The following is a 24,811-nucleotide window of genomic DNA, read 5'->3' as shown; positions in this document are numbered from 1 at the left end:
ATAGATACTCGGTTTAGCAGAAACTAGGCCCACAGATGGTGGGAGAAGTCAGCACTAAGTCCTAAGGGTGTCCAGGCGCTGAGGCACGCTGGTGCTCATGTTGGCGAGTCAGCGTGCCACCGGTAGCTTTTTGGTGGGAAGTACAAGGTCCTGGCTTTCCCTGCTGTCCGTCCCAGCTGCAGCCCCTTGGTTTCTGCTTCTGGGCCTACCTTCCTCCCTTCACTCTTCTAGCCACTCTTTGGGGACCTCCAACCCTTCCTCATCCTTATGCACCCCAGGGTCCTCCAGGAGCCCTGGTTTTTACTGTGGCCCTTCCTCTGGGCGCACTGGGCTGTCATGAGTCAGAGAAGAGTTGAGGCGGGGGGGGGGGGGGGCTAGGGAGGGAAGAAGGAGGAGGGAGCCCCAGCCTCACCTCATCTCTCTGCCCGCAGCCATCTCCCCTATGACGTCACCCCTGAACAGGCCTTGAGCCACGCCGAGGTCCAGAGACGACTCGATATCTCCTTGCGCAACCTTCTCTCTATGACTGATAAGTTTCTGGTCGCCATCATTTCTGCTGTGGACCAAATTCCGTATGTGTGGCAGTCCCTAGGCCGGCTGAGGCTGGGAGGATGGAGAAGAGGGTGAGAAGGCAGGAGCTGGGTGTGTGGAGGCCCTAGAAGCCCTGCCTTCCAGGAAGTTGAGCTGGTCTCTGTGACTGGCTGGATGTCACTGGGCCAAGGGCAGAAATCCAAACTGATGATGCGGTTATGTTTATTATCTGAGGACCAGTGGGGCTCTTTGGTTCTCAAAGTCAAAAAGAAGAAAAAATAGGACTCTCTTTTTTTTTTTTTTTTTGAGGTAGGGTCTCATTCTAGTGCAGGCTGACCTGGAATTCACTATGTAGTCTCAGTCTCAGGGTATCCTTGAACTCATAGCAATCCTCCTACCTCTGCCTCCCGAGTGCTGGGATTAAGGTGTACACCATCATACCCAAAAAGAGCTCTTCTTTCTTAAAATTCATTCAATAACTTGGAAGGTAAAGGCAGGAAGGTCAGCAGCTTAAGGCCAGATTTGGCAAGATATGTAATTTGAGTCTAGCCTGGGCTACATGAGGCCCTATCTTAAACAAAAAGAATATTGGCCAGTAGCTGTTATCCGAAAAGCATCTGGTTGAAAATGTGACTAGGTGAATATTATTTAGAACCAACATTTAGCTGCCCACTCTCCTGGTGCTCAGCCCTGCCAGGGGGAGGTTGGGTGCTGGAGAGAGAACCTAGATGTTCACAACTGAGCCCCATACTGGAGTGCTAGATTGAGGATTTGCAGTGAGAGGCAAGAAAAGATTGTTTTAAGTCTAAGAAGGGAAATAAATACACAATGAGTCATAAATTCCTGTCTCAGGAAGTAGAGATATCTTTTATATTTATTTATTTATTTTAGGTTTTTAAAAATATTTTTATTTATTTGAGAGAGGGAGAGAAAGAGAATGAATGGGTACACCAAGGCCTCAGCCACTGCAAACGAACCCCAGATGCACGCACCACTTTGTGCATCTGGCTTATGTGGGTCCTGGGGAATCAAACCTTGGTCCTTTGGCTTTGCAAGCAAGTGCCATAACTGCTAAGCCATTAGTGGTTAAGCGCTTGCCTGTGAAGCCTAAGGACCCCAGTTCGAGGCTCCATTCCCCAGGACCCACATTAGCCAGATGCACACGGGGGCGCACACGTCTGGAGTTCGTTTGCAGTGGCTGGAGGCACTGGCTCGCCCATTCTCTCTCTGTGCCTCTTTCTCTCTTTGTCTGTCACTCTCAAATAAATAAATAAATAATATTTTAAAAAATATTTATTTATTTTTGCAGTATGGTCTCGCTTTAGCCCAGGCTGACCTAGAATTCACTTGGTAGTCTTAGGGTGGCCTTGAACTCACAGTGATCCTCCTACTTCTGCCTCCCAAATTCTAGGATCAAAGGTGTGTGCCACCACACCCGGCTCCTTAGGGCTTTTCTAGATAGAGTCCGATCCCTCATTTGGGCACAAGAGCAGGAGGAAGGGGGCCAAAGCCCAGAGATGGAAGACTTCAGCAGGGGCCCCCCTGTGGGTGGATAAACCGTGTGTGGACTGGGCTTGGGAGGAGATGCAGCCAGGCTTCCACACCCTGAGCCCTGGGACGGGGATGGGCAGGTCTACAGTGTGCCTGTTGCTTTGCCCCAAGGTATGGGATGCGCTATGTGGCCAAAGTCCTGAAGACAAGCCTGGAGGAGAAATTTCCCCAAGCCACAGAGAGGGAGGTCTTTAAGGCAAGTGTTGTAGCCCTCCCGACCTCTCAGGCCTTCCTTGCCCGGCTGGCGCTCCGTGAACCCCAGACAGACAGGAATAGGACCCCAAACCCGGTGCTTTGAATCTCCCAGAAGGGAATTGGGCCCTACCCTGCAAATAGAGCCTGGCCCACCATGGGGGGCCTTGGGTGGCTGCAGACAGAAAAGCCGGTTGGGGTGAGCTAATTCAGTGGAGCTCCTGGGAGATCTGGTTCGGAGTCTAGATCTTGTTTTCTTGGGGGGGGGTGCAGATGGTCTCTTTTGGCCACGTGAACTAGGGATGCAGGGCCGTAGCTGTCAAGGTGAGTTCTGGGCCCATCTGAGAGTTTCTCTTGCATCCGCAGGTGGTTGGGAACCTCCTGTACTACCGCTTCCTGAACCCAGCTGTGGTGGCCCCTGACGCCTTCGACATAGTGGCCCTGGCAGCGGGCCGCGCCCTGGCCGCGCCCCAGCGTCACACCCTGGGGGCTGTGGCCCAGCTCCTGCAGCTCGCTGCTGCTGGCAAGGCCTTCTCCGGGGAGAGTCAACACCTGCGCGTCCTGAACGACTATCTGGAGGCCACACACCTCAAGTTCAGGTCTTGGCTCCTGATACCTTATTCGTCCCTGGCCCTTTCTCCCCACCTCTCAGGATTCAGATCCCGGCTCTCCCTTCTGGAGTCTCAGGGATGGGGGCCCAGAGGCCTATGGCATAAGGGATGCGCTAGAGGGAACAGGAGGTCTCCCAGGGGAGAGAGGAGAGGACCATCAACAGGCAGCATGCTGGGACAAAGGCTGGGCAGACAGGAGCTGGGTGGGGCTTAGACAGGCTTCAGAATCGGTTGAGGAGAATTGGATGATTCTTACTTGGTGCCCCCCCATCCTCCCCTCTGCCCCCGGACAGGAAGTTCATCTGCAGAGCCTGCCAGGTGCCAGAGCCCGAAGAGCACTTCGCCATGGATGAGTATTCAGACACTGTTGCTGTGGCCAAACCCGTCGTGTACCTCACCGTGGGGGAGCTGATCAGCACGCACAGGGTGAGGCGTCAGCGCCGGAGGGCCAGTGGCTACAGGTCCACAGTGGAGGGGGAGGTGGGCTGCTCGTCGGTGCCAGGCCCAGCTCAGCGCTGCTCCTCCTCCCCGCCACCACCCACAGCTGTTGTTGGAGCACGAGGACCAGCTTGCCCCTGACCAGGGAGACCCTCTGCACCAGCTCCTACAGGACCTTGGGGAGTTGCCCACCATCCTGGATCTCATTGGTGGGTTCCCTCCTCAGTGCCTAGGGCCAGCTAACAGCGGGCGGGCAGGGCGTGAGAATGTGCATGTGGCCTTGGTCAGGCAACAGGTAGCTTGTCGCTCTTCCTCCGTTGCTGCCTCTGGTCCCAGTGGACACAGACTGACGGCTCGTGGGCAGAATGTGCACACAGCAGAGTCTGAACCACCGTGCCAATGGCCAGCTAGCACTAAGCACACGTGGTGGGAGCTGCGCGGATCAGAGCTCTGCAACAGGAGGAATATGGAAAGAAAATGTGAATGGAGCACCCTACAAGCTCTAGTCCAGCACCCCTGGGAGAGTATGTGGATGCCCTTCACCAGTAACATAGGTCCTTCCGTGGGGATATGGGTTGAGGGCACGGTGTGGTGGCATGGGGCGATATGGGAAGGGTTCCCGGAAGAGGTATGTGGAGGAACACCACTGCTGTGATTCCACCTTTCAAGAAAAAGTCAACCTCACAGTGCCTGGCACCACCTACACAAGACCATCGTAATAGGAGGAAAAGATCATGACATCAAAATAAAAGAGAGACTGATTGAGATGGGGTGGGGATATGATGGAGAATGGAGTTTCAAAAGGGAAAGTGGGAGGAGGGAGGGTATTACCATAGGATGGAGATATATATAATTTTTTCTTTTTCTTTTTTTTTTTTTTTGGCTTTTCGAGGTAGGGTCTCACACTAGTCCAGGCTGACTTGGAATTCACTATGTAGTCTCAGGGTGGCCTTGAACTCATGGCGATCCTCCTACCTCTGCCTCCCGAGTGCTGGGATTAAAGGCGCGTACCACCACACCTGGCAAACATGGGATATTTTTTTTAATCATGGAAGTTGTTAGTAAAAAAAACAAATTGAAAAGAAAAAAAAAAGTCACCCAGACATGGCAGTGCACACCTTTAATCCCAGCACTCGGAAGGCAGAGGTAGGAGGATTGCTGTGAGTTTGAGACCACCCTGAGACTACAAAGTGAATTCCAGGTCAGCCTGGGCTAGAGTAAGACACTACCTCAGACCTCCCCTCCTCGCCCCCGCAAAAAAAGAATGGGTGTTCCAGGGCCTCCTGCCACTGCAAACAAACTCCAGACACGTGCGTTACTTTGTGCATCTAGCTTTACATGGGACCTGGGGAATCAAACCTGAGCCGTGTGACTCCTTTGTGTGCACACCGTCCCACTCATCTCTTATCCCACTTCAGGCGAGAACATACCTACAGATGGACAGGTGGACCCGAGCAAGCTTGAAGTGTCCCTGACACTCACCAACAAATTCGAAGGTCTGGAGACAGATGCTGGCCAGACCAACACCCAGAGCCTGCTTCTGAGGTGGGTGTGGCAGCTCCCTCAGGACCCCAGCACTGCTGCTAGCGCACAGCCCCCCTTGTCCGTCGGGAAGTTCTCCCTGAAGCCTAACCTTCCATAGTCTCAGCTCTTCTCTCTCTGGGAACCTTATCCTTTTGCTCAGGGTCATAGTACAAAGCAAAGGAATGGTCTGAAGTCTCTGAGCTTGGCTCGTTGGCCTCTGGCATAATTGTCACTTAAGGTGTGTGAAGATATTCTAGCCAGGAGTGGTGGCTCACACCTTTAATCCCAGAATTTGGGAGGCAGATTTAGGAGGATTGCCAAGAGTTCCGAGGTCACCCTGAGAATACATAGTGAATTGCATGTCAGCCTGAGCTACAGAGAGACCCTACCTTGAAATACCAAAAAAGGAAAAAAGATATTCTGCACATGTGTGTTGTGGATGACCAAATGCTTTTGATTATTTACTCTTTTCGTTTGCTTATATGTCTTGGTTTTGGTTTTTCAAGGTAGGGTCTCACTCTCTAGCCCAGGCTGACCTGGAACTCACTATGTGGCCCAGGCTGGCCTCAAACTTCATGGTGATCTTCCTGCCTCAGCCTTCTGAGTGATGGGATTAAAGCTGTGAGCCACGATGCTTGATTATTTACTTTTTTAAAAATATATTTATTTATGGGCTGGAGAGATAGCCTAGCGGTTCAGGCATTTGCCTGCAAAGCCAAAGGACCCAGCTTTGATTCCCCAGGACCCATGTAAGCCAGACGCACAAAGTGATGCATGCGTCTGGAGTTCGTTTGCAGTGGCTGGAGGCCCTGGTGCTCCCGTTCTCTTCCACACTGTCTCTCTCTGACTTTCTCTCTTGCTCTCTCAAATAAATAAATAAAATTTTAAAAATATTTATTTAAGAAAGAAAGAGAGAGCCCTGCAGGACAAGTGAGCAGCCTGCCTCTGCCAGCCAGGCGGACCTCAGCTCAGTCATGCAGTCTCTCCACAGCAGCAGACACGACACACTGTCCTGTCATTAAGGGGCTGAGAGTGGGGAGGGCTGGGGCGACACCGGCAGAGAGCCTCCGAAAAGCAGGGGTCCCGAGCCTTGAGAGCTCAGGAGGAGGGACGCAGGGGCTGGGAAGAGTCACGCATGCTTTGACTGAGAGCTGAAGAGGGCAGTTTGAGGGAAGCCATTTTAGGAGACAGCACCTTCCCCAGGCCCTTGCTCCTCGCCTCCTAAGCGTTCCTAGCAGCCAAGACATGGGGGCAGAGCCTGCCTGTCCTCGCTCTTGGACCACCCTGGGCACGCTTTCCTGACCTCAGCCCTCTCGCCACTGTCCCCTGGCAGCACCAAGCAGATGCTGGCAGATCTCCTCCAGTTCCTCCCTGGGGACTCCCTCCAGGAGATCCTGTCCCTCTCGCCTTCCAGAGAGCAGGTAAGCGCCCGGGCTGTCCTACAGGGCCTGCGGCCTTCACCCTACCTCGCCCCCAGCACCACTCATCCCCAGCCAGTTTGCCACCCAGAATCCCCCTCCCCAGTCCACAGGTAATGAGGTCCTGGGAGGCCACCTCAGCCCTTCACCTCATAGGCCATAGGCTGAGGAATAGACCAGGCTGAGAGAGCCCCCTCCCTCCCTATTCCCTACATGACACTGGGGTCAGGGAGTGCTGGAGGGAGGTCTGGGAGGCTGAGAGGGCCTTGTGTGGGAAAGGAGGTGGTCTGCTGGGAGGCGTGGCGTAGGAGGGGTGCCAGGGCAGCTGTGCTGGCTGGAGTGAAGGCCAAGCCAAGGTTCCCAGAGAGAAGGTGCTGGTGGCAAACGCGTGTCCCAAAACAGAATGCAGGGCTGGAGGGATGGCTTAGCAGTTACGGCGTTTGCCTGCAAAGCCAAAGGACCCAGGTTCGATTCCCCAGGACCCACCTAAGCCAGATGCACAAGGGGGCGCATGCATCTGGAGTTTGTTTGCAGTGGCTGATGGCCCTGGCATACCCATTCTCTCTCTGTCTCTCTTTCTGCCCCACTCTCTCTCAAATAAATAAAATAAAATAAAATACACACACACACATATATATATGTATATATACACACACATATATATGTAAATATACACATATTTAAAGAAAAACAGGATGGACAGGAAAGTGGCCCACATACCTGCCAAGCACAGAGCTCAGTGGTCAGATCACCACCCACAGCCAGCGTCTACTGGATCAATAGATTTGCTGTATTTCCATCTGGGTCCTCCTGGGTCCTTCCTCCCCCATGGTAATCCCCCACCAGTAGCTAAGCTCTAGGCACCATCCTAAGGACACCCAGAGAAGTGCACAGAGAAGCCGGGAGCTGGCTCCGTGGGTAGAGTACTTTGCCAGGCAAGCCTGGGGCCCTGAGTTTGTATTTTTAGCACCAACATAGAAAGCCCATGGGGTGGCGCGCCCCTGTGATCCCAGCGCAGGAGCGGCAAGGACAGACTCGGGGAGTCCCCGAGGCGCGCTGGCTAGTCTGGTCTCGGGAATCAGTGAGAGCCCTTGTCTCCAAGAATAAGGTGGGCAGGGCTTGCAGAAGACCCCTGCCGCGACCCCTCTGGCCCTCACACAGGAGTGCGCACACGGTGGGCCGGGGCGTCCCGGCTTGGGGCAGGGCGGCAGGGCCTGGGTCACCCCTCCGCGCCTCTGCCCCCAGGAAGCAGCGCAGGCCAGGCTGGCGCGGACCCCGGAGCCCCTGCGGAGACGCTGCTCGCTGGCGGCGCACGCCCTCCTGCCGCTGGCGGAGAAGCAGAGGCGCGTCCTGAAGAACCTGCGCAAACTTGAGGGCCTGGGACTGGTCAGTGCCAGCGACGGCTACCAGGGGCTGGTGGACGAGCTGGCCAAGGTAATGACGGGCCGGGACTGCGTGTCGCACGTGTGGACAGAACCCCCGTACCGCCATTCCAAGGGCAGGCCTCTCTCTGGTGGGTGTTGCCCCAAATTGCCACCAGCCCGAGGAAGGTCTGGGGCCCTTTTTGAAGGAAAGGTCCTGAAATTAGCCAGAGAGGTAGATGTTCTTCCAACTTTCTTTCACTAAAACCTGGAAGCCAGTTATTTTTATTTTATTATTATTTTTTCAAGGTAAGGTCTTGCTTAAGCCCAGGCTGACCTGGAATTCACTATGTAGTCTCAGGGTGGCCTCAAACTCATGATAATCCTCCTGCCTCTGCCTCCCCAGTGCTGGGATTAAAGGTGTGCGCCACCACACCCTGCTATTTTGTTATTTCTTGAGATTGGAGAGAGGCTCTCAGTACTGCTTTGGGAGGTCAGAGAGACTGTCTTCAAGATTGTCCTCCTCCTAGGAAAAGCAGTCTGCGGTTGGAGAGATGGATTAGTGGTTAAGGTGCTTGCCTGGGAAGTCTAAGGACCCAGGTTCAATTCCCCAGTACCTATGTAAGTCAGATACACTAGGTGACACATGTGTCTGATGTTCCTTTGCACTGGTTAGAGGCCCTGGCACATCCATTCTCACTCATTCTCTCTCTCAAAAAAAAAAGGTGTGTGGTGGCACTTACCTTTAATCCCAGCACCCAGGAAGCAGAAGGAGGAGGATTGATGAAAATTTGAGGTCACCCTGAGACCACATAGTGAATTCCAGGTCCCCCTGGGCTACAGTGAGACCCTACCTCAAAAAAAAAAAAAAAAAAAAAAACCCAAAAAGCAAAAATTGATGTTTTTATAAAAGGCAGTGTATAAATTGGCCTCCTCCTGCCCAGGCCCGTGTCCTGCTTTCCTAAAACACCCTTACTGGGAACTAGTGAGTTGTTTTGGGACTTGCAGTAGGCCCTGAAACGTCGAGCCGGGAAGGCCACTGGTCTGCCCCCTCGGTCCCCAAACTGCAGGACATCCGCCACCAACGCAAGCACCGGCAGCGGCGGAAGGCGGAGCTGCTGAAACTCGAGGCCACGCTCCGCGGCCTGAGTGCCAAGACCACCTTCTTTGAGGAGCAAAGCGACTACTACAGCCAGTACATTCGGGCCTGCCTTGACCACCTGGCCCCCGGCCCCAAGTAAGTGTGGCCCCGCCCCCCGCCCCCGCCAGCGCTCCTTCTTCCTGTCCCCGTCTCCCGTGTCCGCCCTTGTCCGCCCACTGCCGAGTAGTGGTTGGGAGTGAGCCCCGGCACAGCACAGCCCCGCTGCTGACTGGCCTTTGGGTCTCTCCCCTCTCCTTCCACACCAGGGCTTCCTCGGCTCTGGCCTTTGGTCAGCCACAGAGGGCCAGCATCTCCAGTGATGAGTTGTTGGCAAGTGATCTGGGGTCTTGCAGGCCTGAAAGTCACCACGTAGTCTCTGTGTGGCCTCGAACTCACAGCGATCCTCTTCCCTCTCTCTGCCTCCTGAGTGCTGGGCTTAAAGGCCACCACATCTGGCTTTTTTTTTTTTTTAATATTTTTATTTATTTGCAAGGAGAGAGAGAGAGAGAGAGCGAGGGAATGGGCATGCCAGGGCCTCTAGCCACTGCAAATGAATTCCAGATGTATGTGCCACTTTGTGCATCTGTCTCTGCATGGGTACTGGGGGTCTGAACCCAGGTCCTTAGGCTTCACAGGCAAACACCTTAACTGCTAAGCCATCTTTTCAGCCCTGGGGTCTTCTTTTAAGCAGGAGTTCTGGGAAGAGAAAGAAGCAGCCATCTCTTCATTACACAGCCATCCAGCTCCTGGAAAAGGGCGTCTTGGTGGAAATTGAAGACCTTCCTGTTTCTCAGTATGTGTCTTTGGAGGGCAAGATGTCAGACGTTTCCAGTCCCCCGGGAGGGACAGCTCTGAGGGCGGAGCTGTGGGCTGGACCCTGGGTGGAAGCAGAGGACCTTGCATGGGCTTGGAGACCCTCCATCGCAGGGGGCTGGGCTAGCTCGCCGGAGGCTGGGTAGCATGAAGCAGACAAGAGAGACGGGAGAAGGTGGGGCGGTGGCCACCCCTGGAGCAAGAGGGGAAGCCAAGCTGGGGTTCTGAAGAGGAGAGGGGCTCCATCTCTTGACTCCTGCTCCTGACAGCTTCAGAAACGTCATCTTTGACATCGCCCCCGGAGACGAGGCGGGGAAGTTTGAGGTAAATGCCAAGTTCCTGGGTGTCCACGTGGAGCAGTTTCAGCTGTGCTATCAGGTGAGGAACCCCACCTCCTCCAGTGTCACCTTGCCACCCAGCGACTTGGGAAGGTGAGGCAGGAGGGTCAGAAGCTCAAGGCCAGCTTGGGCAACTTTTTGGGGGGAGGTGGATAAAAAAAGGTTATTTTGGCAAATAGACTTGAGGGGAAGCTCCATGATGGCAGGGGAAAGCAATGGCATGAGCAGAGGGTGGGCGTCACCTCCTGGCCAACGTCAGGTGGACGACAGCAGCAGGAGAGTGTGCCGAACTCTGGCAAGAGGAAGCTGTCTGTAACACCCATAAGCCCACCCCCAACCATACACTGATTGGGCAACTTATTGAGACACTGTCTCAAAACAAATTTTAAAAATATGTATTTATTTATTTATTTGCAAACAGAGTTGCAGGGGTGGGGGGAATGGGCATGCCAGGGCCTCCAGCCACTGTAAACGAACTCCAGACACTTGCACCACCTGTGCATCTGGCTTAGGTGGGTCCTGGGGACTCAAACCTGGGTCCTTAGGCTTTGTAGGCCAGTGCCTTAACCAGTAAGCCATCTCTCCAGCCCCTCAAAATAATTTTTACAAAAAAAAAAAAAAGAAAAGCCAGGTGTGGTAGTGCACGCCTTTAATTTCAGCACTCGCGAGGCAGAGGTACGAGGATTGCAGTGAGTTGAAGGCCACCTTAAGAGTACAGAGTGAATTCCAGGTCAGCTTGGGCTAGAGTGATACCCTACCTCAAAAAACTAAAATAATAATAATAATGATTTTTAAAAGGGGCTGGAGGGATGGAAAGATGGCTCAGCAGTTAAGGTATCTGCTTGCAGAACCTAACCACCCAGGTTCAATTCCCCAGTCCCCCCATAAAGCCAGATGTACAAAGTGGCACATGTGGGGGGAGGGGAAGCCAGACATGATGGCACACGCTTTTTTAAAAGTTTTTTTATTATTTATTTATTTGAGAGCGATAGACACAGAGAGAGAGAAAGATAGCGGAAGAGAGAGAGAATGGGCGCGCCAGGGCTTCCAGCCTCTGCAAACGAACTCCAGATGCGTGCGCCCCCTTGTGCATCTGGCTAACGTGGGACCTGGGGAACCAAGCCTCGAACCGGGGTCCTTAGGCTTCACAGGCAAGCTTAACCGCTAAGCCATCTCTCCAGCCCATGGCACACGCTTTTAATCCCAGCACTTGGGAGGCAGAGGTAGGAGGATCACCATGAGTTTGAGGCCACCCTGAGACTCCATAGTGAATTCCAGGTCAGCCTGGACTACAGTGAGACCCTGCCTCAAAAAAAATGAGGGAAGGGATATGTATCTAGAGTTTGTTTGAAGAGGCTAGAGGCCCTGGCATGCAAATACTCTTTCCCTCCCTGTCTCTCTCTATTTTCTCTGTACCTTTCTCTGTCTATGTCTCTGCTTGCAAATCAATAAAACTATTTTTTTTGTTTTGTTTTGTTTTTTGAGCTAGGGTCTGCCTGGCTAATTTTTTTTTAAGGGGCCTAGGAATATAGTTCAGTGGTTGAGTACTTGCTTATATGCACGAGGTCCTGGATTCGCTTCTTTTTACCACAAACTAAAAGGCCCCTGGGCTTTAGATGCTGGTCAGTCTCGAATTGTCTGTCTGTTCCTAGAGAGCAGAGTGGGGATGAATGCAGGCTGAGGCCCGCTGCCCCGGCGCTAGGGCCATGTAGTGGGCTACTGTTGTCAGAAGAGACATTAATTCATGAAGCCCTATCATATGGGCTTTTGTTTGCATGTTGTCTCATTTAATCCTTGTGTTTTGTTGTTGTTTTTATTTTATTTATTTATTTGAGAGAGTGAGAGAGGGAACGAGCCAGAGAGAAAGAAGGGACAGAGGGATAGAGAATGGGCGTGCCAAGGCCTCCAGCCACTGCAGACAAACTCCAGACACATGAACTACTTTGTGTATCTGGCTTTATGTGGACAATGGGCAATTGAACCCAGACTTCAGGGTTTGAAAGCAAGTGCCCTTAACCACTGAGCCATCTTCCCATCCCCTAGCTTTATTTCTTTTTTAATTTTGGTAGTTTATTTATTTGCAGGAAGAGAGAGACAGTGAGAGAGAGAGAATAGGTGAACCAGGGCCTCTTGACACTACAAATGAATTCCAGATGCTCCATTTTCTGCATCCATCTTTATGTGGGTAGCTGGGAATTGAACCCAGGTTGTTAAGTTTTGTAGGCAAGGGCTCTAACCACTTAGCAATCTCTCCAGCCCCGCCCCCCCCCCCGCTTTTTTTTTTTTTTTTTTTTTTTGAGGTAGGACTCACTGTAGCCAGGGTGACCTGGAATTCATTATGTAGTTCAGGGTGGCCTCAAATTCATGGTGATTCTCCTACCTCTGCCTCCTAAGTGCTGGGATTAAAGGCATGCATCATCATGCCTGGTTTCATTATTATTTTTTTTAATTTTTTAATTTTTATTTATTTATTTGAGAGTGACAGAAAAAGATGCAGATACACAGAGAGAGAATGGACATGACAGGGCCTCCAGCCACTGAAAATGAACTCCAGATGTGTGTGCCCCCTTGTGCATTTGACTTATGTGGGTCCTGGGAAATTAAGCCTTAAACCAGGGTCCTTAGGCTTCACAGGCAAGTGCTTGACCACTAAGCCATCTCTCCAGCCCTCATTATTTTTGAATTTTTAAAATATATTTGCACAGAGAGGGTGCAATAGGCATACCAGGACCTCTGGGCACAGCAAAATAATTCTGTTTATTTAAATATTTTTATTTATTTGCAAGCAGAGAAAAAGAGAGAGAGAGAATGGGCAAGCCGGGGCCTCCAGCCACTGCAAATAAACTCCAGATACATGCACCACTTTGTGCATCTGGCTTTACGTGGATACTGGAGAATTGAATCTGGGTCGTTAGGCTTTGCAGGCAAGCGCCTTAATGCTGAGCCGTCTCTCCAGCCCTGCAAAAGAATTCTGTATGCATGCACCACTTTGTGTATCTGAACCCGGGCCATCAGGCTTTGCAAGCAAGTACCTTTTTTTTTTTTTTTTTTTTGAGGTAGGGTCTCACTCTAGCCCAGGCTGACCTGGAATTCACTGTGTATTCAAATTCATGGCAATCCTCCTACTTCTGCTTCCTGAGTGCTGGGATTAAAGGCATGTGCTGCCCGCCCAGCTGCAAGCAAGCGCCTTTAGCTGCTGAGCTCTCTCTCTAGCCCTCTACTTATCTTGACATTTGACCAAGTCACTAGTTCTTTCTCCTGGTCTTGGTTTCCTCATTGTTGAAATGGGCTTTCCGTGCTGTGTGGGGGCTGGGTGAGGACTGATGGCGCAGTGGCTGGCTGGGCCACTGCCGGCGTCCTCAGCCGCCCGCCGTCCCGTCCCCCCTAGGACCTCCTGCAGCTGCAGTATGAGGGTGTGGCCGTCATGAAGCTTTTCAACAAGGCCAAAGTCAACGTCAACCTTCTCATCTTCCTCCTCAACAAGAAGTTCTTGCGGAAGTGACCGAGGCAGTGGCGCTGTCCAGGCCTCGCCCACCCGGATGACCTCTCCTCTTTTAACACTAATTGGATATGTGGCTTTCCTGCCGGCGCCCAGCTCCGGCCTGGCCTGGCCTCCTAACATTGGCCCCTTCCTAGGCCACGGAGCCATTGGCCAACTCAATCGCCAGGCACTGTTCTTTCTGCCTGGCTGAAGGGGGCCTTGCTCAAGTCTAGCTGTGTATGTCTTTTGTCACGTATGACAGCCTCATGATTTTCCAGCCTGATGTCCCTGTCATCTTTGGTGTAACCTTGTGCCTGGAAAGGCTGTCCCTTTTGTGTATATTGCTGCCCCCCTGTGGCCAGCCCACTAGGACAATGACTGCCAGGCAGCCCCATTTCCCCTCTGCCTTCTTCCCTACAAAACCCCAAAGCCAAGGCCAGGCTGCCTGCTCCTGCCTCCCCCTCATTAATTAGCTGTGGACATTGACGCCTCACCTATCCCGGGTCTCTGCGCCGTGTCCCTAGTCATGAGCTGTTGAGCACTAGGTACAGCCCTTGCTGACGTCCTCCGCCACAGCGCGAGTGTGAACCTCAACTCTGCCGTTACGTCTGTTTTTATGTCGTTACTGTCCTATTCTGTGTGTGTGTTGTTTGTTTGATTGTTTTTGAGGTAGTGTCTCACTCTAGCCCAGGCTGACCTAGACTTCATTTTGCACTCCCAGGCTGGCCTTGAACCCCCGGCAATCCTCCTTCCTCTGCCTCCTGAGTGCTGAGATTAGAGGCGTGCGCCACCACGCCCGGCCTGTCCCGCTCCTCTTGCGTCCTGATCGTGGTTTTAATTCTCTCCTCTGTCTGAGCTCAAAGAAAAAGTTCATTTCTCCTGTTCAAACCAGTGTTTGTGCCATGCTCTTCTTCCTCGCGTTATAGTCACCTTCAGTGACTATAATGTGTCTTGGCCTTGAGAGCTCGTTAGCCCAGCCTCATACAGAGCAAAGCTCAGTCCTGCCCTCTCCCAGTCAATCCTCTGATCCGTTCCCGGAGATCTGCAGGCCTGCCTCCGCCATCGTCTCTCTGTCCACCCCACACCTTCCAGCTTCCTGTCTCTGCTGCCTGTCTGATTTCATCTTAATAAAAGCAGCTCTTGCCACACATCTGTCGTCAATCCCTGTTTCATTTCCCACCGTACAGGCCTTGAGTTGTGCAGCACACTTTCCCAGAACTGGGGTCTTCATCCCACAGCCTCCCCCAGGCCCTTCCTGCCTGCTGTGAGTGCGGGCTGTCCAGACGGGGACAAGTGTGACACGCTGGGAATCTCTTCCCCTCTTCCCTCCTCGGAGATAAAGGGGAGGAATGCTGAGGTTTTAATTCTGTTTTTACCAGACACTCTAAGAAGTGTAATTGAGCCAGGTGTGGTGGTGCACGCCTTTAATCCCAGCCCTCAGGATGCAGAGGTAGGAGGGTTGCCATGAGTTTGAGGCCACCCTGAGACTACATAGGGAATTCCAGGTCAGCCTGAACTACAGTGAGACCCTACCTTGAAAAAATGGGCTGGAAGGGTGGCTTAGTGGTTAAAGTACTTGCCTGCAAAGCTAAAGGACCCAGGTTCAATTCCCCAGGGTCCACGTTAGCCAGCTGCACTAGGGGGCGCACACATCTGGAGTTCATTTTCAGTGGCTGGAGGCCCTAGTGCATCCATTCTCTCTCCCTCTTTCTCTGTCACATAAATAAGTAATAATTTTTTTAAAAAGAAAGAAAAGCAGTGTAATTGAGGCCAGACTTGGTGGCACACGTCTTTAATCCCAGTACTCGGGAGGCAGAAGTAGAAGGATTGCTGAGAGTTTGAGGCCACCCTGAGACTTCATAGTAAATTCCAGGTCAGCCTGGGCTAGAGCAAGACCCTACCTTAAAAAAACAAAACAAAACACACAAACAAAAAAAAACTTGTGATTGAAAGGAGAACCAAATCTGAACCCTTCCCCAACCTGGTTTGTCATAACTCTAGCAGCCACCTTTCCCCAGCCTGGGTGACACCCAGTGTGCTAAGCCACACAGCTGCATAGGCCAGAATCTCCTTCTCATAGGGAAAGTTCCTCCCCCCAACCCCTGCTTTCAGGGACCTGTTGGGGAGAGGACAGAGCAGACACCTGCCTGACATCTGAGCTCACAAGCAGCCTCACGCCGGCCTGATACCTCCTCCCTCCCTCCACCCTTCTCCACTCTGTCTCTCACGACCCATCCCATCTCGCTGTCATATTCAATTTCATTCACAGCCTCTCCCCCTTAGCGTGTCCCAGCAAAGACTTCAAGTACTGCCCGGCTCTGGGCGACAGTGACACCAAGATCTTGGTGTCTACACATGCTCAGTCATCAGACTCCCAGATTCACTCAATGGCTCCCACACTGTCCCCTGCGGTGTTCCCAGGCACTTGAGCTCCTCCGCCATATGCACCACAGGGGGAAATGGCACACCAGCTCCATGCTGTGAGCTGGTCCCAGGCTGGGGCGAGCGGAGAAGCCCGTCCTCGCTGACCGGATGGGGCGTGTGAGCTCAGAGGGGACGACGGCCTAGGCTGCTGAGCTGGTGGGGGTAGCATTTTTTTTTTTTTCTGGTTTTTCGAGATAGGGTTTCACTCTGGCCCAGGCTGACCTGTGACCTGTGTGTTCCCTATGTAGTGTCAGGGTGGCCTCGAACTTACGGCAGTCCTCCTACCTCTGCCTCCCGAGTGCTGGGATTAAAGGAGACATCATTTCTTTTTAGCCCCCTTTCACTTTTAATATATTTATTCATTTGAGAGCAAGAAAGAGAGAGGGAGGGAGAATGGGCTTGCCAGGGCCTTCAGCCACTGCAAATGAACTCCAGATGTGTGCGCCCCCCTGTGCATCTGGCTTACGTGGGTCCTGAGCGTCTAACCGGGGTCCTTTGGCTTTGCAGGCAAACGCCTTAACCACTAAGTCGCCTCTCCAGCCCCGTGAGCCCCCTTCACACCACTCTCAAGCCGACTCCACAGCCCCGCCCTGCTGAGGCCCCTAGTAAGCCCAGCCTGGCACCACCAGTCTGAGGGGCACGCAGGTGCTCGTGGTCACCGGCCTCCGTGAGGAAGCTCCGGCACTGTTGGAAGTGTTAGTACAGGGCCGGGCGTGGTGGCGCACGCCTTTAACCCCAGCACTGGGGAGGCAGAGGCAGGAGGACTGCCGTGAGTTCGAGGCCACCCTGAGACTACAGTGAATTCCAAGTCAGCCTGGGCCACAGTGAGACCGTACCTCAAAAAAAACCCACAAAAACAAAACAAAAAGGAATGGAGCACTGAAGTACAGAGGAGCGTGGAAAGGCCATGTAGAGTATGGCTGCATGTATGTGGAGCGTCCGCCATGAGCATACCCAAAGGGAGTGAAGGGTCCCAGGAAAGAGGAGACTGGAGAGTGGCTACTAATGGAGATGGAGCTTCCTTAGTGGGGCAGGGGAAGTGGTAAAGAAAAATCTGTTTTGGGGCTGGAGAGATGGCTTAGCGGTTAAGCGCTTGCCTGTGAAGCCTAAGGACCCCGGTTGGAGGCTCGGTTCCCCAGGACCCACGTTAGCCAGATGCACAAGGGGGCGCACGCGTCTGGAGTTCGTTTGCAGAGGCTGGAAGCCCTGGCGCACCCATTCTCTCTCCCTCTCTCTCTCTCTCTCTCTCTCTCTCTCTCTCTCTCTCTCTCTCTCTCTCTCTCTCACTCTCTGCCTCTTTCTGTCTGTCACTGTCAAATAAATAAATAAAAATAAACAAAAAAATTTAAAAAAAAAAGAAAAATCTGTTTTGAAGCTGGCCATGGTGGCACACACCTATACTCCCAGCATGTGGGAGGCTGAGGCAGGAAAGCCACAAGTTCAAGGTCTGTCTGGGCTAACACGTGTGCACGGGGGGCTGGGAAGATGGCTCAGTGGTTAAAGGAACTTGCTTGCAAAGCTTGCCGACACAGGTTCGATTCCCAAGCAAACCACACAAGCTGGACGCAAAAGGTGGCACATTCGCTGTGGCAAGAGGCCCTGGCGTGCATGCACACACGTGAGTAAAAGTGAACCAACGGAAGGAAAAAATTGTTTTGAATAATGAGGCCATTGTTGAGAAAGCAAGCTGGAGCTGAGCTGGAAACCTCCTCCCTGTTGACCAGCTGTCAGGAAGCTGCAAACAGCTGTTCTGTATGCAGCTCTCTGGGAGAGAGAAGTCATCAGCAGTGTTAAACAGCAGTGGACACTGCAAGCCCGAGACTGGCCAACCAGGTCAAATGTGCCAACTGCTGCAGTAGTGGTTTGTCTGTTATGGGGGATCCTACCGCTCTCTCATTGGACCAGAGGCCCACTCCACAGGAGGAAGTTCATGCCCGGTTCTGAAAACCTAGTCAAAAGCTTGGAGAGTGATGCCTGCTGGTGTCTGGCTAAATACAAATATTATGCTCACCAAACTACCCTGTAAGCACTTGAATTCCAGGTCAGCCTGGGCTAGAGTCCCCCAACGACCACTCTCCCCCCTAAGGCCCATGGAAGGAGCAGACAGACCCATGCGAATCACTGGATGTGAGTTGGTTTCCTCACAGCTTGTGAGTGGGTGCTGCTGAGTGGCCACTGCAATTTGTCCACTTACTTCCTCCCTTGGCCTAAAATGCCAGGGCAAGAAGGACTGCGTTCATACTCCTGGGACCATGGAGGAGCTCAGACTGGTGATGTTCCAAGTCAGCGACAGCCAGAGAAGTATAAGAGGGTCCTTTCTCTTCGAGGACCATCGGTGCTTAGCAATCCATCTGGCAGATGCACCATGCTTCCCTGGCTGGGATTGGCACAGAGAAAAGGATATTAGTGGGGGAAGAAACTAAATGGAATCAGGCTGGAGGGATGGCTTAGCGGTTAAGACATTTGCCTGCAAAGCCAAAGGTCCCTGGTTCGATTCCCCAGGACCTGCATAATTCAGATGTACAAAGTGGCACATGTGTCTGGAGTTCATTTGCAGTGGCTGAGGCCCTGGTGAGCTCCTTATCTATCTGTCCTCTTTCTCTGTCAAATAAATTAAAATTTTAAAAAAAAAGAAAAAGAAATTAAACAGAATCCATTCTAGACAGCCGTCAACAGCAGTGTGTTCACATCCGCCTCTCCGGCTCCTTACAAATGTGCCAAGTGGTTACCTTAGGGAAACTCAGTGAGGGGCACAAGGGACTCTTTGTGCCAGCTTTGTCACGTGTCCAGAAATCCAAAATCATGCCAAATTCAGAATTTATTTTATAAACACGACTGACCTAGTTTCGAGTCCCTCTATGAGTGTGTTCAAGCGCGGGTCTCACCACACCCTGGCCAGCAGCTAGTCCTTGGAAAAACCGTAATCCTTAACAAGTATTACGCAGCGCCCTCTATGTGCGCAGGGCTGAACAGAACAGGTGTAGGGCAGCCTCCGCGGAGAAAGAGGTGCTGGGGCAGTAGGACAAGGGTCACGTGAGGGAGCCGGGCGCGGGGGCGCACGCCTTGAACCCCAGCACTCGGGAGGCAGAGGTGGAAGGGTCGTCATGAGTTCAAGGCCACCCTGAGACTACATAGTGAACTCCAGGTCAGCCTGAGCTAGAACAAGACCCTACCTCGAAAACAACAACAATAATAATGATGATGATGATGTGAGGGTTACAATTCATTCATTCATTCATTTATTCACTCAAGATGGGACCTCACCATACCTATACTGGTCTTGAACTCCTAGACCCAAATGACCCCCCCCCCCGCAACTCATCCTGAACCGGCAGAGCTCCTGGCCCACCACCACCACCCCTGGCTTGATTACAGACTAGAGGTGTGGCCCAGTGAGAGAGTGCTTGTCTAATGCAATGCCTAGGGCCAATGCTCAGCACCTCGAAAAAACGAAGGTGGTCAGAAAAGACTTTATACCTTTTCCTTGAGAAATATAGCATCTCGGGCTGGGGAGATGGCTCAGCAGTTAAAGGCACTTGCTTGCAGAGCCATCAGGGTGATGGCCTGGGTTTGATTCCCTGGTATTCATGTAAGTCTCCAGATAGCAAATGTTTCTGGAATTCATTTGCAGCAGCCAGAGGTTTTGGCATGCAACCCCCCCCACACACACACACACCTGCCTCCTTGCAAATAAATTAAAAAAAAAAAATCTTGCTGCAGGATGGAGAGATGGCCTAGTGGTTAAGGTACTTGCCTGCGAAGCCTAAGAACTCATGTTTGACTTTCCAGGTCCCATGTAAGCCACACTATTGCAAACAAAGATCAGACACATGTGCCACTTTGGGTCCAGCTTCACATGGATGCTAGGGAATTAAACCCTGTCTACCAGGCTTTGCAAGTAAGCACCTATAACCACTGAGCCATCTCCCCAGCACCCCATACCTGCGGGCCTCATCCTCTGCAATTGAACTCCAGATGCTTGAGCCACCTAGTGGGAATGTACGACCTTGGACTTGCCTCACCTTTTGTGCATCTGGCTTATGTGGGATCTGCAGATTCGAGCATGGGCCCTTAGGCTGCACAGGCAGGTGTCTTAACCATTAAGCCACCTCTCCAGCCCTCAGTGCAGCTGTTATTACCACGCTGATTGTCCCGCTGGGGTCAGCAAACTCTACTGGGTCCTTTCTTCTCCAACCTTCCAGAAAGGCTGTGGGACAAGTGCCTGGAGCTTTGGAAATGCCCATCTCCCTCCCTGCAGATTGGAACCTCCTTATGTCTAACTTGCCTTTTGGCAGCTTAGTTGTTCCTGCAAACGCCTGGTGCGCAGGGGGCAGAGGTAGGAGGATCGCTGTGAGTTCGAGGTCACCGAGAGACTACATAGTGAGTTCCAGGTCAGTCTGGGCTAGAGCGAGACCATACCTGGAAGAAAAAAAAAAAAAAGAAAAAAGCAGAGAATAGAAGGTGCTGGTCAGGGCTCAGGCCAGCACAGAGCCAGCTGAGGGCAGAGCGTGGGGGGCTGGCGGAAAGCTACCTCGGAGCAGCAGAGAGGACAGAGCAGGACACAGCAGACGGCGGTGGCCTTGCAGGCCGTCTTCTCGCTGAGGAGGGAGGCTGACAGCAGGAGGAACTTCAGTCTGAGGCCAGCCAAGTGATCTCACCTAAACTCCATCGGCTGCTGCCGTTGTGACCTGGCGAGTCTCCCAGCCCTCCTGGGTCCCCAAGTAGGAGAGCTTTTTATAGCTCACTCCCCAACTTGGGTTTGAATAATTTAACATGGTGGACAGAAATAGCAGCTGGACAGTAACAGTGGGTTATTTTGGTTTTTATTTTTTTCTGGAACATAGTGCTCATGGTGGGACCCCACCCCTGCAGGAAAGGCTGCTAGGAGATTCCTTGGGGAAAGCCGCCCTCACCCCCAGGGCTGCTCCCAGCCAGAGGAGGGTCTCACCAGGATCCGAGCCTCCCATTCAAAGAAGCCCAACAGGGTGCCACTGCCTCTGAACCCGGCTACAGAAGTGCTTTCTGGCGCCTGTCAGGCCTTGGACTTCAGACAGATACAGATAGTCAGTCTGAACCAAGATGTAATGGGGTGGTCTTGGGCCACAAGTTGCTGGAATCAGGTGATAGGAGGTCCTGACCCCTCACCCAGGGGAGGCTGTGGAAGGCTTAAAAGATGTGGTGGGGGTAGTGGAGGCAAAACTAGTGAGAAGAGAGCTGTGTGTTTGATCCCAGCACTCGGGAGGCAGAGGTTGGAGGATTGCTGTGAGTTCAAGGCCAGCCTGAGACTACAGAGTAAATTCCAGGTCAGCCTGGGCTAGAGTGAGACCCTGCCTCTGGGAGGAAAAAAAAAAAAAAAGAGTTGGAAGATGGCTCTATGGATGAATCACTTCCACACAAGCCTGAGTGCCTGAGATCATATCCCCAGAGACCAGGTGGCAGCTGCGGCAGGCACACCAAAGGGGAGAAAGGACAGTTTCTCAGAAGATCAACCAGCCTGTCGAATGCAGTGGGGAATAACCAGACACTACCTCAAAATGAGGTGTAAGAGGCAGAGATAGAAGGATTGCCATTAGTTCGAGGCTACCCTGAGACAACAGAGTGAATTCCAGGTCAGCCTGGGCTAGAGCTCAACCCTACTTCAAAAAACCAAAAAAGTGCTGGAGAGATGGTTTAGTGGTTAAGGCACTTACCTGTGAAGCCTAAGGACCCAGATTCGCTTCTCCAGGTCCCATATAAGCCAGATGCACAAGGAGGTGGTGCATGTGTCTGGAGTTTGTTTGCAATGGCTAGAGGCCCTGGCATGCCTATTCCCTCTCTCTCTCTCTTAAATAAATAAATAAAATGTTAAAAAAGGAGCCGGGCGTGGTGACGCATGCCTTTAATCCCAGCACTTGGGAGGCAGAGGTAGGAGGATCACCGTGAGTTTGAGGCCACCTTGAGACTACATAGTGAATTCCAGGTTAGCCTGGGCTGGAGTGAAACCCTACCTCAAAAAAAAAATAATAATAAAGTTAAAAGAAAAAAAAGAGGTTCAAAGAGGGAACAGACCCAGAAAAGTTGTCCTCTGACCTCCTCAAGTGCACTGTGGCACACATATACAAAGAGGAAGGAAGGGAAGAAGGAAGGAAGGGAAAGGGAAGAAAAGGAGGGAGGAAAGAGAAGGGAAGGAGGAAGGGAAAATGGGCAGAATGGAGGAAGAGTGAGGGAAGGAGGAAGAGAAGGAGGGAGGAAGGGAGGAAGAGTGAGGGAAGGAGGGAGGGAAGGAGGGAGGAGTAGAGGAAGACTGAGGGAAGGGGAAGAGAAGGGAGGAAGGGAGGAAAAGTGAGGGAAAGAGGGAGGGAAGGAACAAGGGAGGAAGAGTGAGGGTGAGCGGGAGGAAGGGAGGGCAAGCCTGATGTTGCTACACCTCCCTTTCAGGCCACACTGCAGAAGCCAGGCCCCAACCTTCTGGTACGGGTTTCAGGAGCCGGATAGGCAGAGGGGTCACTCCATGGGTAGCTTGCTTGTACAGTGCTTTTGGGTCAGCTATAGAGATGAATTTCAATTCTCCCTAGAGGGTTAAAATCTGGGGCACAGAAGGAGCATGGGAGGGGCAAGATGGGTGCTTTCTTTTTCCCTCGGGACCATGTCAGTGTGGGAACAAATTTCAGGTTTTGGGAAATACTAAAGTCATTCACTTTTCTATTTTTATTCATTCAACACACTTTTTACTTTTATTTATTTATTTTTAAATTTATTTATTTATTTATTTATTTATTTATTTATTTATTTATTTATTGTTTTGAGACAGGATGTTATGTTGCCCAAGTTGGGCTCAAACTGATCCTGCTTCCATCTCCCTAATGCTGGGATGACAGGCAGCTTGTGCCACCACACCTGTCTGGGGTTGACTTTTCGATGCAAACCAGCCAAGCCTGGGTGAAGAGCCAAAAACTGCCACTTAAGATGAGTGAGTGCCACCATGCCCGCTTTATGCAATGCCAGGGTCCTAACCCAGGGCGTCTTGCGTGCGAGGCAAGGACTTTACCAGCTGAGCTAATAATAAGCTCCTTAAAATTACTTTCTTAATTAATTAATGTAAGAGAGAGAGAGAGAGAAGCCGGGCATGGTGGTGCACTCCTTTAATCCCAGCACTTGGGAGGCAGAGGCAGGAGGATCACCGTGAGTTCAAGGCCACTCTGAGACTACATAGTGAATTCCAGGTCAGCCTGAGCTACAGCGAGACCCTACCTCAAAAATAAAAACAAAACAAAACAAAACAAACAAACAACCACCCCCCAAAAAAGACAGAGATTGAGAAAAAGGGCAGAGAGTGGTGGCAAATGCCTTTAATCTCAGCACTCAGGAAGCAGAGGTAGGATCGCTGTGAGTTCAATGCCAGGCTGAGATTGCATAGTGAATTACAGAACAGCTTGGGCTAGAGCGACTGTACCTTGACCACTCCAAAAACAAAAAAAAACACACACAGAGGGGGGGACAATGGGCTCACATCTACTCTAGTCACTGCAAGTAACTCCATATGCATGTGTTACCTTGTGCATCTGAGCCATCTCTCCAGCCCTAAAAATTATTTTGTTATTATTATTATTTTATTATTTTGTTTTTTTGAGGTAGGGTCTCTCTCTAGCCCAGAGTAACCTGGAATTGTAGTCTAAGGCTGTCCTGGAACTCAGGGCGATCCTCTTAACTCTGCATCCCAAGTGCTGGGATTAAAGGCGTGTACCACCACGCTCGGCTAAATTTTACTTCTACTTTGTATGTTCCTCTCTTCTCCCTCCCTCCCTCTTTCTCCCTCTCTGCTGAGGACAGACCCAGGGCAACATTCTACCACTGACCTACAATACTAGCCCTCATTCAGACATTTAAAATTTTTTTTACAATTTTTTAATATTTTATTTATTTGTAAGAGAGAGAGCCAGGTGTGGTAGCGCACACCTTTAATCCCAGCACTTGGAAAGCAGATGTAGGAGGATCATTATGAGTTCAAGGTCACCCTGAGACTACATAGTGAATTCCAGGTCAGCCTGAGCTAGAGTGAAACCCTACCTCAAAAAACTTAGAGAGAAAGAGAGAGAGAGAATAGGTGCGCCAGAGCTTCTAGCCACTGCAAACAAACTCCAGGTGCATGTGTCACTTTGTGCATCTGGCTTTATGTGGGTATTGGGGAAATGAACTTGGATCCTTAGGCTTTACAGGTAAGCACCGTAACTGCTGAACCATCTCTCTAGCCCATTCAAACATTTTAAAAGCACCAGTTATAGGTCTCATGTTTCTCTTGGTGCTGGGAATTAAATTAGTATGGTATAAACCTGTATTTATTTCTTTTTTGTCTTTTGAGGTAGGGTCTCACTCTAGCTCAGGCTGATCTGGAATTCACAATGTAGTCTCAGGATGGCCTCAAACTCTCAGTGATCCTCCTACCTCTGTCTCCTGAGTGCTGGGATTAAAGGCGTGCGCCACCATGCCCGGTTTATTTATTCCTTTTTTATTTTTGCTTTTTTTGGTTTATTTTTATTTATTTATTTGAGAATGACAGAAAGATAAATAGGCAGATAGAGAGAGAATGGGCGTGCCAGGGCCTCCAGCCATTGCAAACGAACTCCAGACGCGTGCGCCCCCTTGTGCATCTGGCTAACATGGGTCCTGGGGAATCGAGCCTCGAACTGGGGTCCTTAGACTTCACAGGCAAGCGCTTAACTGCTAAACCATTTCTCCAGCCCTGCTTTTGTTTTCTTTTTTTCCGGTAGGGTCTCACCCTAGCCCAGGCTGACCTGGATGTATGTAGTCTCAGGGTGGTCTCAAACTCACAGCAGTCCTCCTATCTTTGCCTCCTAAATGCTGGGATTAAAGGTGTGCACCACCACTGGTGGCAGAATATTATTCTTTTAAAAAACATTTAAATATTTTATTTGGGGGGCTGGATGGATGGCTTAGCAGTTAAGGCACTTGCCTGCAAAGTCAAAGGATCCAGGTTCAATTCCCCAGGAC

At 51.5% G+C, this 24,811-nt stretch overlaps 1 protein-coding gene across 1 annotated transcript in view; it reads left to right on the top strand.

Annotated features, from left to right (window-relative positions):
• Positions 1 to 14,549, top strand: part of Iqgap3 (IQ motif containing GTPase activating protein 3) — a 54,596-nt gene extending 40,047 nt beyond the window's left edge. The window contains exons 27-38 of the mRNA XM_045138219.1: positions 432 to 572; positions 2,194 to 2,278; positions 2,641 to 2,873; positions 3,179 to 3,311; positions 3,430 to 3,532; positions 4,742 to 4,868; positions 6,181 to 6,268; positions 7,511 to 7,699; positions 8,697 to 8,863; positions 9,459 to 9,560; positions 9,850 to 9,958; positions 13,307 to 14,549. Coding sequence (XP_044994154.1) covers positions 432 to 572; positions 2,194 to 2,278; positions 2,641 to 2,873; positions 3,179 to 3,311; positions 3,430 to 3,532; positions 4,742 to 4,868; positions 6,181 to 6,268; positions 7,511 to 7,699; positions 8,697 to 8,863; positions 9,459 to 9,560; positions 9,850 to 9,958; positions 13,307 to 13,420 — 1,591 coding nt within the window. The 3' untranslated portion in view covers positions 13,421 to 14,549. The remainder of the gene's footprint in view (positions 1 to 431; positions 573 to 2,193; positions 2,279 to 2,640; positions 2,874 to 3,178; positions 3,312 to 3,429; positions 3,533 to 4,741; positions 4,869 to 6,180; positions 6,269 to 7,510; positions 7,700 to 8,696; positions 8,864 to 9,458; positions 9,561 to 9,849; positions 9,959 to 13,306) is intronic.
• Positions 14,550 to 24,811: the final 10,262 nt, after the last annotated feature.

This window comes from Jaculus jaculus, chromosome 19 (genome assembly GCF_020740685.1).
Source record: "Jaculus jaculus isolate mJacJac1 chromosome 19, mJacJac1.mat.Y.cur, whole genome shotgun sequence".
Lineage (NCBI taxonomy): Eukaryota > Metazoa > Chordata > Mammalia > Rodentia > Dipodidae > Jaculus > Jaculus jaculus.
Note: the sequence above shows the minus strand (reverse complement) of the source record. Positions and strands in the feature narration are given on the sequence as shown.